Below are 13,818 nucleotides of genomic sequence, written 5' to 3'. Positions count from 1 at the left end.
CGTTTTGATGCGATATAATTATTGTAATGTGTAGTGTTTTACTTAATTTTTATTAAAAATAAGGATATTATTATCGTGACAACTTTCTTTTTCGATTTAATTTAAAAAAAGAAAGAATTTGTAATAACAGTGAAAAAATAGCGACACACTTTTATTTATACATACATAAAATAGATTAATTTAATATACTAATCAAGTATATATATTAAATAATATTGTGAATATATATATATATATATATATATATTCAAACTTTTGTATCATTGTCAGAAAATGAAGATTTAATTAGCATCGTACGATTTACATATGCTAAATTCTCATAGTTCATTATTTATAAAAAAATAAAACAGAGAGTAATTGTTTTAGAAGTATATATAACTCTCCGATGGATATGAAATAAATTAATTCTTACAAAACTCAATTAAAGAATGTATTAGCTAGAATAAATTGGGCATGAAGAAATAATATAATATGAAAAAGAGATGCGAGAATATATGTATATAAAAAAATGATAAATTTGTGATTCTGGTTCTCGATCAGCCAGCGATACTCCGTGTATCATCTCGATTATTGTTGCCGTGATACGTGCGACAGTCTTTTGTTTCGAAGATAGGACTTGGTTCCGAGAAGAGCGAAACGAGACGAGGTGACACGGACGTTCGAAACAACTCCTCGATTCGATTTTCCGTACCCATCCTTATACAAGAAGAATAATAATGTTCGAGGACTGCGTGCTGCAGTCGATGCGATTCCCGCAGAAGCTCTGGCGAATAGTGAACGAGTGCCAGACCGGGGCAATCCGGTGGGGCGCGAATGGCGACACCGTCCTCCTCGACTACAAGAGATTCCAGACCGAGTACTTGGACGCGCGCCGGCCCATCTTCAAGACCAGCAACATCACCAGCTTCATCCGCCAGCTGAACCTTTACGGTTTCCGCAAGGTCACTTCCCACAGCCGCGATCCGATCTGCAACTCCTACAATCCCCACGTGCACGAGTTCCTGCATGACTACTTCCGCGCTGATCGCGTCGACCTGTTGTTCAAGGTCTGCCGAAAGTCGAGTGGAAAGAGCAAGTGCTTGCAATACGAGACCATGAAAAGCACGGAGGAGACTCCGCGATCACAAGCCAATTCCGTATCCCGCTTGAAATTGTGTCAGGTATATACATCTACCGGAAGAACTGATTTTTATTATGATATATCGTCAAAGAAAATTATTCACGTGATTTTCTAAATTAATATATATATATATGTAGTACGAGATGGAAAAAATTAATAAATATTACAGGTGTTATATATAATTATTATTATAATTTTCTTTCAAAATAGTTGGCTTTGACTGAAACTCTGGAGCAAATTACTCAAGAATATCGGCAAAACCAGGAAAATAGGCCGATTATTGCAAAGGAAGAGGATAACATTTTAAAAACAATAAGAAACTCTCCAAGCACAGGTATAAATATTAAAATTTAGCTATTTATATTTTATATAAGTAATGTATTGTTTTTTCATTAAATTTTTTCAAATTATTAAAATATTTTTTTTTAATTATTACTAATTGTAATGCATAATTATTATATTAATAAAATCCATATAAAAATATGCAAATTTTTTATGAACAAACCAAAAAGAAAGCAGAAATCTGTTCTAATTACCATATATACAGAAATCAATCTAAATTAATATTACTTCTTGATATACAAGCCTATGGAAATCTGATCTTAGCTGACAAAAGAATTACATTGAAGTGACTTATTCTTCTTCATCCTGTCACAGGCATCATATAAAAATCTTGGTGTGGTTTGGTTTCTTAATACATTTCTTATCTTGTAGCTTTAATATATTTAATAAATATTAGTAATTATTAATGTCACTTTTTCTCCTTTGAGAATAAAATTATTTTGAAAATTAACGATTGTATACATATTAGCTATTATATGTTTAAATTAAAATGTTTTTATAAATATTTTAGGTATTAACAACCAAATACGTTTCTCAACTCCTCTTTTGTACGAGATCGAACTCAACAATGTTCCAAATCGAAAATCTGCAGTTGAACGAAATCCAAAATATTCAACATTTTTTCCTTTGAAGATTAATTCATCCAAAGACAAAATACTGTCATTACCTGGGCGTATTGCTATGACAGATAAATGCAATCTACATTTTAACAATCCAAATATTCAACATCAAAATCAACTTGAAACTAATGGTTTGATGTTTTCTCCTAAGTAATATTCATATTATTTATGATAAATTTTTCTAATGTGATATGTATTTTCTGTTAAATTATTTACTATAATTGATAGTAAAAGTAGTTACCACAGATATTAATAAAAAATATATAAAGTTTATATTGTAATTTAAAAGATTGTAAAATGGTAAAATGGATTGTAAATGAGATGTCGACATATAAAAAAAGATTTGTATGTAAATATCAACATTAGTTAATATTATCAATACGAATAGAGTTTAAATAAAATTTTATTTATTTTAAAAATAAGCTAAGCAATACTTTTTTAACCATACATTTTATGTAAGTTATATATATATATATATATAATTAAATGGAATCGACATTATCACTATTTTTACTTGTACTAGGACCAAATTCTTGATTCTTTCGTTTAATTTGTTCCATTTTATGTCTTTCTAAAAAACCTTTAAATGATTCCTCTTCTTTTTCTTCATCTTCATTTTCTTCCTCTTTGTTTTCTGTTCCATCTTCGTCTTCGCTTGATTCGTTGCACGCATGTTTCAGATAGATTTCAGAACTCTCACGACTATTGCTAACTGTTGTTACTAATGGTACGTCTTCTCCCATTGCTTTTTTACCAATCTTTTCTAACTGTTCCTTTTCTGTTTTTTGTCGTTGAGCTTTCCTTTCTGTCTTAATTTTTTCCCATTTTTTTCTGTAATCGCTTTAAAAATAAAACAAACCGTTTAGATTGCAGTTGTACACTCAGTCAATGTAGTATTCAATTTATATATCCTAGAAGTACAAAACATTTCTTACCTTTCATATTCCTTTGTAGCAGATTCGACTAGCGTGAGAAATTCGTCAATTCCAGCACCTGTTACTGCAGAAACGCCGCAACTTTTCAGGTGACCATAAAATTCATCTAATGCAAGGGCCATACTACGTGTTAAATTGCTGATATAACCACTTTCCATATCAAGTGCTTCTTGAAAGGCTTCAAAATCATGCATCCAATCAATTGCATAACTGTGCTCAACAATATCAATCTAAAATAAATTAATCATATATTAACGTTTAACTAATTATGTAAATTGTGCAAAAATTAATGTGATAAGAAAATATGCATATTATAGTTTTACAAACCTTATTCATAACTATAATAAAAGGCAATTTAGTTTTGTAAAATATAGAACAGGCATATAACATATTAGACATAAAAGTGACAGGATTAACGCTTCTCACAGTATCTACTACATATATCACAATGGTTGGAAACTGTGACGCTAATGCTTCAGTTATGATTGAACCACTGGCTGACCATGTAAAGACTTCAATCTGTCCTGGTGTGTCAAAAACAACATAATTGTGCTCTTCACTAGCTTTGGTAATAAGTTCAATAACTTGATGGAACTTTGTGGTAAAAAGATTTAAACTTGTAACTATGCCACCATTTGGACCTAATTTATATTGTTTCATTACTTCTTTGTAATTTACAGTGTCTCTTATATCTGAAAAAAGTATAGTTCCTTTAAATATAAAATATTATTAAATGATAAACGTACAAAATATTTTTACTAGATCAAAACCATAATGATAGAAACAATATTGAATATATAAATTGAATATCAAATTATTAACTTGCATACAGCATATGTGAAATATATAAACATAAAATTGTGTTAAATGATAATTACCTATATTAGCAGAATATGGAACTTCTTTACAAGCAGGATCTAAATTAACGACATATGGTTTTCCTATATCATGCAATCTAGAAACAAGTCTGGAAACAAATGATGTTTTTCCAGCACCTGCCATTCCAAGTACAATAATGCATGGTATCTTTTTATCTGCACATTTCTTATCTGTTATAGATGCAGTATCTGAAGCGATGTTTGTTGCTTCTTCAGTATTCAATTTATCTCCTACTTCAGACATTTCAAAATCTGCAAATTTTTAATTTTAATATATGTTAATATTAATTATAATATGTACTAATAGTTAATATTTACATACTAATAGAGTTCATTAATTAATATTTATTAATATTTATTTACTAAATAGTTAATAATATTATTATGTAATTATAGATTTATAGTTAAATATACATATAAAAAATATATATATAAAAAATGGAAAAACTATCTATAAAAATATTTTTGCCATATAATATAAAAATATAATTTATCATAGTATGTACCTGAATAATTTTGTTTGTATGTACACAACTTTTTAAAGTTAACCAAAAACACATTAATATTTCTTCATCAAGTATTCTTAAAGCATTTACTTACAGCTTATTAAAAAAATTTAGATGATAATTATTTTTTTACGTATTTTTGCATGCAGTATTTTTCAATCAAAGTAATTTTAATTCATAATAAAATATTTCTGGATTCGAAACCATGTGAATCTCACATTCTACGTATAAACTTGTAAAGCCATAAAATAAAGGTTGATGAACAACTCACTACTCACTTATTGCGCAACGTAAAGCTGAATTTCTAATGGACGTTCTTATATGTTAACCAATCAGGGCAGAGATTTTTTTGTCCGGATGCTAGTGACGTTTCTCGAATAACCAATCAGAATGCGTGTAATTTTTTTCATTCGAAAGTAGAAATAAATATCTAGAAAGTTTTAAGCAGTGCTAGCAAAACGCGCGAACAGACCTAATGCTGGAGTAATTTTTGGGATAAATTTATTTATGCATCTACGAATACAAATCTTGTATTGTTTTGATAAGATTTTCTAATATATTAGATATCGCTGCAACTTTTCGATAAATAGCCTGATTGCAACATAATAATGCAAATCTAAGACGAATCGAGGTACAAAGTTTTTGAAGAATGAAAGAAAGAATTAATGATTAATACTTTAGACATTTAAAGCACAATTTGTTTGTACTGCATAGCTTTGTATATCAATACAGTAAAGAAAAATATACAAGATGACTTCTATTATAAAATTACACGCTGTTTCTGGGGCGATGGACGAATCTCCACCTTGTTACATATTACAAGTTGATGAATTGAAGATATTATTGGACTGTGGCTGGGATGAAAACTTTGATCAGGATTTCATTAGAGAATTAAAAAGGTATCTCTAAAAATAAATATCCCTTACTGTAATAATATTGTAATATTACTATATTTATATAGTATTACTATATTACTATATAATATTGCTATATTTTCAGACATGTCAATCAAATAGATGCAGTATTACTTTCGTACCCCGATCCATTACATTTAGGTGCGTTACCATATCTGGTAGGCAAATGTGGCCTGAATTGTCCCATATATGCCACCATTCCTGTTTACAAAATGGGTCAAATGTTTATGTATGACATGTACCAGGTATGCAGCTTGAATATATGAAAGTACAAATATGTTTGATTTCAAATTATATAAGATAATTTTAAGGTATTGTGTTCACGTTGCAGTCCCGTCATAATATGGAAGATTTTGATTTATTTACTCTGGACGATGTCGATGCTGCATTTGATAAAATTGTACAGTTGAAATACAATCAAAGTATATCGATGAAAGGAAAAGGCTATGGTGTTACACTGACACCTTTGCCAGCAGGACACATGATTGGTGGAACAATCTGGAAAATTGTGAAGGTTGGAGAAGAGGACATAATATATGCTGTTGATTTCAATCATAAAAAGGAACGTCATTTGAACGGTTGTGAATTGGAGAGATTGCAAAGACCATCATTGTTGATAACAGATGCATTCAATGCCACATATCAGCAAGCTAGGCGAAGAACAAGAGATGAGAAGTTGATGAGTAAATTTCGTATTTTTTGTTGAATTTAAAATACTGACAAGTAAAAGTTATTTTAACAATCTATTTATATTTTTGTTTAGCTAATATCTTGCAAACATTGCGAGGTGGCGGCAATGTATTAGTTAGTGTAGACACTGCTGGCCGTGTCTTGGAATTGGCACACATGTTGGATCAGCTCTGGCGTAATAAGGAATCAGGATTACTTGCTTATTCATTAGCTCTTCTTAATAATGTGAGCTATAACGTTGTAGAATTTGCAAAATCGCAAATCGAATGGATGAGTGATAAGTTAATGAGAAGCTTTGAAGGCGCACGCAACAATCCATTTCAGTTTAAACATTTGCAACTCTGTCACAGTATGGTTGAACTAAATCAAGTTCCAAGTCCAAAGGTGAGGAAACACCTAATACACACATACATATACATGCATCTCATACTCTTAAATAATTTATTTGAAAGATTAATTTTAAATTGTCATATTTAGGTAGTCCTTGCAAGCACTCCAGACATGGAATGTGGATTTTCCCGAGAATTATTTCTCCAGTGGTGTACTAATCCACAAAACAGTATTATATTAACAAGTAGAACCTCTCCTGGTACACTTGCTAGAGATTTAGTGGAAAAAGGAGGAAATCGAAACATTATCCTGGAAGTAAGGAGACGAGTGAAACTCGAAGGTATTGAACTGGAGGAGTATCAGAGAAGAGAAAAGCTAAAGCAAGAGCAAATGAAACAGGAACAAATGTATGTGTATATACGTCTACCTATCTCATTCAGTTATACTTACATCTTATCATTACACTTGTAATGCATATTTTATTAGGGAAACTGCAGACGTGAGCTCCGAATCAGAAGATGAAATAGAAGTTGGTGGTGCGAGGGGAAAACACGATTTACTGGTGAAGCAAGAGAGCAAGCCTGGTTTCTTTAAACAAAGTAAAAAGCAATATCCCATGTTTCCATTTGTGGAGGAGAAGATCAAAATAGATGAATATGGAGAAATTATAAAGTAAGAATATTTTTAAAGTGTTTTATGAGAAAATCTCTAATTTCCTGCTATATTTATTATTATTACTTAATATTATTATTATTATTATTTTTACAGACCAGAAGATTATAAGATAGCAGAGACAGCACCTGAAGTGGAGGATAATAAGGAAAACATCGAAACGAAACAGGAAGAAGCCAATCATCATCCAGAAATAGCCGCAGACATTCCGACAAAATGTGTGCAAGTTTCACGTACGATGACTGTTAATGCGGCGGTGACTTACATAGACTTCGAAGGTAGATCTGACGGAGAGTCCCTGCAAAAGATTTTAGCACAGTTAAGACCAAGGAGAGTAGTCTTGGTCAGAGGTTCGCCTAAAGATACCGAGATTCTAGCTCAACAGGCGCAAAGTGCCGGTGCGAGAGTATTTATTCCAGGCAGAGGAGAGACGTTGGACGCCACAACGGAAACACACATTTATCAAGTAATATAATAAGTGTATCGTTTTTAAATACCGATACTAAATAGTGATTATAAATTATTTTTCACAATTTTATTTAGATTTTTTATTTTGTTTTTTACTTTATTTAGTTGTAAAAAAATTAGAGTTTGTCATGTATAATACATTTTTGTTTTTGTAGGTACGTTTGACAGATGCTCTAGTCAGTGGACTGAATTTTTCGAAGGGTAAGGGCGATTCCGAAGTGGCCTGGATAGATGCAATGATAACAGCGCGAGATCAAATTTGTCGAGACGCTGTCGCCGATACCGAATCCGAAAACACGATCATTGAAAGTGACAAAATATTAACTTTGGAACCCTTGCCATTGAACGAAGTAAGATATAAAGGTTGCAAATAAAAATATGGATTAAAAAATATTCCTCACTTAACATTGTTTGCGTTTCCACAGGTTCCAGGTCATCAAACAACATTCATAAATGAACTAAAATTATCTGACTTCAAACAAGTTTTAAATAAAAGTAACATTCCATCAGAATTTAGTGGAGGAGTGTTATGGTGTTGTAATAACACTATCGCCGTTCGAAGGGTTTGTTTCATATTACTGTAACAATGAATTTGTCAGCACGTTTCCTGTACTTTTCAATACATTAAACGGACGCAGTTATGCAAAATGGAACCAATCAATTTTTTTATTTGGAGATTTTTATTGCAAATTGTGATACAATTTGCAATAAAAATCTCGAAATTGAAAAAATTAATGATTGGTTCCATACGGTATTTAAATGTAGAAAGTATGTGTGATGCTGACACTCTCATATGACAACTCTCGTATATAGAATGTACAATATATAATCGTATAAATAATTTTATATATATTTTAGCATGAAGCTGGAAAAGTCATATTGGAAGGTTGCTTATCTGAAGATTATTACAAAGTACGAGAACTATTGTATGAACAATATGCAATTGTATAGATTCTTATCCAACGTATGTATGCATATAAGGAGAGACTATGTATTTGTAATATGTAAGTGGCTCGAAAAATTATCCAACATTATATAATATAGGAGTTACCAATATGATAATTTATGGATGGAGTCACACTTGAAGATTAGCCTGATTTCTTTTCTAATTTTTAAATAAATTATTTTTTTACTATGTGATAACAATTCCTGAAGGACCTATATTATGTAATGTTTATAATATAAAAATACAAAAAGTGTAATTGAACTGATAGAAGTTTATAAATTTTTCAATTTCAGGTTTTTTGTTTTATTTCAAATTAGCCTTTTTATAAACTAGCATTTCCTCTATTCTCCTCTTATCTTTTTTACTTTTCTACTTCCATTTATCTCATAATTAAATGCGAATAAAATTTTATTATTATTCCTTGAGTCATAAAAAATTAAAAAATTTTTTTTGTTTCATGAATAAAACAAAAAAATGACATTATTTAAGGATATGCAGACTCTAATATAAATTTGTAATAACATTATCAAGTTCGTTTTATTTATTTAACAATGCTTTTCTCCTGTTGAGTTTGAAATGTTTAGAATAGGCGAAATCGATTGCGATAAAAATAAATTTATCTAGTAAGTAAATCTAGTATACATGTATGCATATATGTACATATTTATATTGTGCATATTTATGTATGTATATATATACATATTTGTATTTATTTTGCGACAGCTAAGCTTGTTGAGCTTGTTCCAATTCGTTCACGTGACGTGCGCATTGGTGCATCGCTAGTGTATCTGCTGCAATTTGCTACATATATGTGTATGTGTGCAAAATCGCATCTTTTTATTTTGCAATTGAATTGCAGTGAATAATATGTATCAACAACACATTCGTGAATTTACACGAAATAACATAATAATTCTCTGATTTACATTCATTTTGGAAAAAAATTGTAGCGTTTAATCAAAATATAAACAATTGGTTGTGGTTATGAGAGCCATTATTGGTGAAAAATAGCACATGTAGCCAAGCTAAATGAAAAAATGATGAAATTACAAACACAAAGTACTTAAACATTTATCATAATAAATAATAGTTATAAAAATATATCATCTAATTTCTTTGTATTTTTTTTTTCAGGGTATTCTCCAAGTATGATTATTTTGTGATAAGGGTGAAAATGCAGTGCTGTATATAATAGAAATTTATCTTAGAAAGATTCCTACATTCCTATTATATTATATGAGATTAAAATCAACATTAGCAATATGAGAAAATATTATCAGGCTGCTCTAGCTGTGATAGCAGTAATAAGTCTCGTATCTCTGCTCATCTATAGACATGAATACAACAGATTAAGATACGTCTTAGAAGTTTTCAATTACTTTGGCAAACCCGGGCCAAGGAGGGATGCAAACTGCACGAGCTTCAATCCAACATCTACCACATTTAATGCAAAATTCGATGAACCGATTCCTTCATGGCAACGCCTGGAGGACGACTTGTACATATATTCTGCATACAGTATTAATAACAAAGAGATACGAGCTATCGGACTCGGGACTATAAGCAGCGTTTCGAACATGCAGTGTCTCGTCTTCTTCGAGAATGAGAGTAAACCTATATTAGGAAGCTCCAAATTTATTGCCATCGGTAACGCAGTTGCCACGAGTCTAGGAGAAAATTCAAGATACGGAGGGTATCATTTTATTTGCACATATACCAGTAACGAGACTCCTACTGGAATAACGTTTGTTACAAAGTCTAACAAGTATCTCAATTATGCACCTATCTTTCCTATAAAAGTGCAGCCACGGAGCTTGAGTCACAGTAGAATAGGAGTATGTGTGATGCAATCATCTATGAAACCTATGCAATCAGCAGATATGATAGGTTTCATCAGCTTCCATGCATTGATCGGAATGGATAATTTTATTGTATATGATTCTGGAATTTCGAATGAATTTAACAGCAAGTTGAAGGAAATGGCTAATGATTTGACTTCCTTTTGGAAGTTTACATATACTGTTGTACCGTGGAATTTTCCTTTCACAGAGATTGATCAAAATGTCATAAGAGAAATCATCGAAACAGATTGTTTATATCGCACATATAACAATGTCGCTTATGTTGTTGTGCTCTCATGGAACGAATATGTAGTTTTGAAGTATCATCATGCAATGATTGATCTGATGGCAGATTTCAAACAAACCAAACTGATAGCCGACCGTTATAAGCTAAAAACTACAACTTTTTGCACACAGCAAACTGACAATAAAAAATACGCCAATTCTACATTGATAGTGTTAAAGAAGACAAAATCCGAAAAAAAAGTAAACACTTTAGAAAATCATACTATTTACATACATAAGCCACATGTAACATTACAAAATTCACATATATACACCAAAGAAATAAGAAAAGATTTGGTTGCTGTAAATCAATATAAATATTGCGATAGTTACAAAAGTAGTCGAGAAGTAGAAGACTTTACGATTTTAAGATTTGCCCAAGATCTGCAAAATTCATCAATTTTTAGGAAATATCTCGGACTTAATAATGTACTCGATATAGATATAAAGTGATACAAATTTCAACGACTGATATATTAATTTAGATAATATGTGCACAATCTTCAATAATGTTTGTCATTTGCATATTACTTAACTCATATATATCATAATTATGTATAGTCTTTCATATTAGGTGCCTTAATCGTTACATCATAGCTATACAACTAGTCATAGTCATGGTCAGCTATTTTAATATTTTGTACATTTCTCAGACTTAAACTGTAATAAAATATTCCTTATATTTGTTATTTCAATAGTTTCATGTCTTGGTTTTTTTATGTTATAATAGTGATAAACAGATACAAAAATTATAATTTTATTATAAATATTGCAATATTTAAATAAATTAATTTAGTTAAATTTAAAAAATTGCCTTTATATTTGCAAATTTTTACAATTCTAAATTTTGAAGAGTTAAACTTGATTGATTAAAGCCATCACAGGAAATAGGTATAAAATATATAATAAAAGTAGAAAATATAGTAAAAGAGGTATTATATTCTTAATAAAAAATTCATAGAAATTTATTTTTAAGCAATTAACATATATTTGGTATATATCTAATTGTTATACATCTCTCAATCTAAAAACTTAGAAAAAATTTACTTCAGTCGTTGCATTATAGCCGAATTTTGCAAACCAGCCTCCTCAATCGTTTTATCCTCTGCAAGTTCTTTCGTTGGATACACAGTTAACAAACTGAAATCCCTTAGAGCATACTGAGGTCTCAACCTGATATTATATGTTAAGAAAAATTTGTTAATCGAATCTCTCTTCATTATTTTAGAAAGAAATCAAGTAGAGTTTAGAAAGATCAAAGGATACGTTATTATATATCGTCTAAGGTCGGCGACTGTATGTGACAAGTTAAATTGAGCCTTCACAGTACTGCCGTCCGCGAGACGAATTTGTAACGTTGTCGTTGACTTTGAAATATCTACATTCAATTCTTTTTTCGCTTGCGTCTCATTAGCAGCTTGATCAGCAGGATCTGTTGGAACTGTCATACCTACAGTGGCTGGCGATGGACTGAAATATTTGTAACGTTATAAAAAGAAGTTAGTCTCTTTAAGAAATAAATATTTGAAATCACACCTGTGTATATAATAATATAATAAAGCAAGATATATCTTTACCTTCCTAGCATGTGTCCCTTTCCAGAGAAGGCTTTCACTTTAGTTTTCGATGGAACGTAACTCTCATGACGATGATCCTCCATATCAAGACGTACTTCCGCACCTTGCACCTGTTGGCGAATCTCTGCTGGGATTTCACCTCGTTTAATAGCAGCTAGAAACTCTCTATTCTCAGATTCGTCATAGGATCGAATCTCGCTATCGTTTATTGTGAATCCATCCTTCCATAATTTCAATATAATAAGACCGTTTGAAGATTGTTGATCTGCGCTTGCTCCCATCACCACTGTTATTACATACATATGTAATAAACATTATTTCATCTTTATGTAAATATTTTACAAACAATAAAAGTTATACCTTCACTATCAGAACTAGTTTGACCTAATTTATATCCTGTGCCGCTGAATGTGTTTGGCCTCTGTTGACCTCCCATTTTTGGGGGCTCGACAGGTCCAATTGATTGTTCCTGACAGGATTTGAACATGTCACTGATAATATCTTTTTTCTTCTTTCCTGGTCCTAAGACTTGCTGTCCACTGTGTTCAGAACCTCCAGCATAAAATGCTTGTCCCTCCTCTTCATCGGAACTGCTGTCTTTGTTCTGAAGATCATTCAATGTTCCAAATCTAGGTTTCGGTTTAGCACCCTTTGATTCTGTCGAATCGGATTTCACATTCTTGTTCGACATTGTGTCCGTTCTATCTTGTAACTCCTCTTCCTCCTGTTGCGTATTATCGATAGCCTCGGCCACTAATCCAGGTAACTCGTCATTTTCATAGAAGCTAGCGAGGGCAACCTGTAAAAATACTACGTGCCAACGCATGTGACAGAATTGTTGAAAAAAATGGAAACCTTACGATCAAATAATCCTAATTCTCTCCATATCCTATCGTTGCGATGAATTATTGAGTGAATCTACGAATTACAAATAAATGTCAATAAATGTCATAGAAATTATAAGAGATGAATCACCTGGAGGGAAGAATAAGAGTATCAACTACCCAGCGAGAGGTTAACAAAATAGGTTCTCGCGACAGGAAGGTAATTGGAAAAAGAAACCAAATTCGATTTTTTTGTGAAGAGTTTTGGTAAAAATGTGCTGTCTCACCTCGAGCTGCCAGGCGGATGACTCGAGGTAAAATAGCGCTCTCTCGGTTTCGACGCCAGTCACGTCCGCGAATTGCGAGACCAACTCGTCGCGGCTTGCCATCTTTTGCGAGATTCTCGATCCGGGGACTCGTCCGGCCTCCTCTTTTCCTCGCTGTCTCTGCCGAACTAACTCACCGCGACAAATCCGCCCTGAATTCACCGAAACTGAATCTCTGCACCTTCTCTTCGTTTTTCACCTCAATCCGTCTGTCATTCTGTCATTCCCTTCGTTCGCGCGGAATCGAACCGGATGTGAACGATCGAGGAGGTCCAATTCGAACGTCCGTTCGAGAGACATGCGTTTCCGTGTTTTGGAAACTAGCGTTATACTTGTTTACTCATATTTCACCTGTACTTTTTGTACTAAGATTGACTAACAAATATTTTCCGAGAGTATATAAAAAATATATTATTGTTTTTAGTTTTTACTTAATGAGCTCAGATAACAAAAAACATAGGAATCTAATAAATAAACATATATATATATAATATATTTTTATTAGATTCCTATATCTAAATATCTTAATTAAATCATAAAACGT

The 13,818-nt window shown here is 31.7% G+C and overlaps 5 protein-coding genes across 11 annotated transcripts; 3 read left to right on the top strand and 2 right to left on the bottom strand.

Moving 5' to 3' along the window:
• The first annotated feature begins 209 nt into the window (after positions 1-209).
• Positions 210-2,427, top strand: LOC114935607 (heat shock factor protein 5). 3 transcript variants are annotated; one of them, XM_029308480.2, is made up of 4 exons: positions 210-1,160; positions 1,331-1,454; positions 1,706-1,796; positions 1,974-2,035. In XM_029308480.2, exons 1-3 carry the CDS (start codon positions 717-719, stop codon positions 1,750-1,752), a joined length of 615 nt encoding a protein of 204 aa, XP_029164313.1. In that variant the 5' UTR covers positions 210-716; the 3' UTR covers positions 1,753-1,796; positions 1,974-2,035. The 3 variants fall into 3 exon arrangements, with proteins under 3 accessions (XP_029164313.1, XP_029164312.1, XP_029164311.1); XM_029308479.2 differs by having other exon boundaries at positions 1,706-2,041; XM_029308478.2 differs by lacking the exon at positions 1,706-1,796 and having other exon boundaries at positions 212-1,160; positions 1,974-2,427.
• Positions 2,428-2,467: 40 nt separating this feature from the next.
• On the bottom strand, positions 2,468-4,649 carry LOC114935605 (GPN-loop GTPase 1). Of its 2 annotated transcripts, none has more exons than XM_029308476.2 (5): positions 4,402-4,649; positions 3,896-4,147; positions 3,345-3,709; positions 3,018-3,247; positions 2,468-2,922 (listed from the first exon to the last, which is right to left on the bottom strand). In XM_029308476.2, exons 2-5 carry the CDS (start codon positions 4,137-4,139, stop codon positions 2,565-2,567), a joined length of 1,197 nt encoding a protein of 398 aa, XP_029164309.2. In that variant the 5' UTR covers positions 4,140-4,147; positions 4,402-4,649; the 3' UTR covers positions 2,468-2,564. The 2 variants fall into 2 exon arrangements, with proteins under 2 accessions (XP_029164309.2, XP_029164310.2); XM_029308477.2 differs by having other exon boundaries at positions 4,496-4,649.
• Positions 4,650-4,859: 210 nt separating this feature from the next.
• On the top strand, positions 4,860-8,713 carry CPSF2 (cleavage and polyadenylation specificity factor subunit 2). 2 transcript variants are annotated; one of them, XM_085481384.1, is made up of 11 exons: positions 4,860-5,032; positions 5,134-5,300; positions 5,401-5,560; positions 5,647-5,998; positions 6,079-6,389; positions 6,483-6,742; positions 6,822-7,007; positions 7,104-7,473; positions 7,631-7,825; positions 7,901-8,038; positions 8,334-8,713. In XM_085481384.1, exons 2-11 carry the CDS (start codon positions 5,152-5,154, stop codon positions 8,424-8,426), a joined length of 2,214 nt encoding a protein of 737 aa, XP_085337510.1. In that variant the 5' UTR covers positions 4,860-5,032; positions 5,134-5,151; the 3' UTR covers positions 8,427-8,713. The 2 variants fall into 2 exon arrangements, with proteins under 2 accessions (XP_085337510.1, XP_029164296.2); XM_029308463.2 differs by having other exon boundaries at positions 5,116-5,300.
• A 409-nt stretch (positions 8,714-9,122) lies between these two features.
• Positions 9,123-11,236, top strand: LOC114935616 (uncharacterized). Of its 2 annotated transcripts, none has more exons than XM_029308491.2 (2): positions 9,123-9,234; positions 9,556-11,236. In XM_029308491.2, exon 2 carries the CDS (start codon positions 9,684-9,686, stop codon positions 10,998-11,000), a length of 1,317 nt encoding a protein of 438 aa, XP_029164324.1. In that variant the 5' UTR covers positions 9,123-9,234; positions 9,556-9,683; the 3' UTR covers positions 11,001-11,236. The 2 variants fall into 2 exon arrangements, with proteins under 2 accessions (XP_029164324.1, XP_029164323.1); XM_029308490.2 differs by having other exon boundaries at positions 9,123-9,480.
• Positions 11,237-11,511: 275 nt separating this feature from the next.
• LOC114935609 (NSFL1 cofactor p47) lies at positions 11,512-13,615 on the bottom strand. 2 transcript variants are annotated; one of them, XM_029308484.2, is made up of 5 exons: positions 13,236-13,615; positions 12,485-12,923; positions 12,125-12,410; positions 11,814-12,017; positions 11,512-11,720 (listed from the first exon to the last, which is right to left on the bottom strand). In XM_029308484.2, the coding sequence occupies exons 1-5, from the start codon at positions 13,335-13,337 to the stop codon at positions 11,591-11,593; spliced, it is 1,161 nt and encodes a 386-aa protein (XP_029164317.2). In that variant the 5' UTR covers positions 13,338-13,615; the 3' UTR covers positions 11,512-11,590. The 2 variants fall into 2 exon arrangements, with proteins under 2 accessions (XP_029164317.2, XP_085337624.1); XM_085481498.1 differs by lacking the exon at positions 13,236-13,615 and adding an exon at positions 13,100-13,229.
• Between the last annotated feature and the right edge of the window lie 203 nt (positions 13,616-13,818).

Source organism: Nylanderia fulva, unplaced genomic scaffold, assembly GCF_048542155.1.
Source record: "Nylanderia fulva isolate GAGA-0341 unplaced genomic scaffold, ASM4854215v1 Scaffold18, whole genome shotgun sequence".
Classification (NCBI taxonomy): domain Eukaryota; kingdom Metazoa; phylum Arthropoda; class Insecta; order Hymenoptera; family Formicidae; genus Nylanderia; species Nylanderia fulva.
This window is presented reverse-complemented; position numbering and strand designations above follow the sequence as displayed.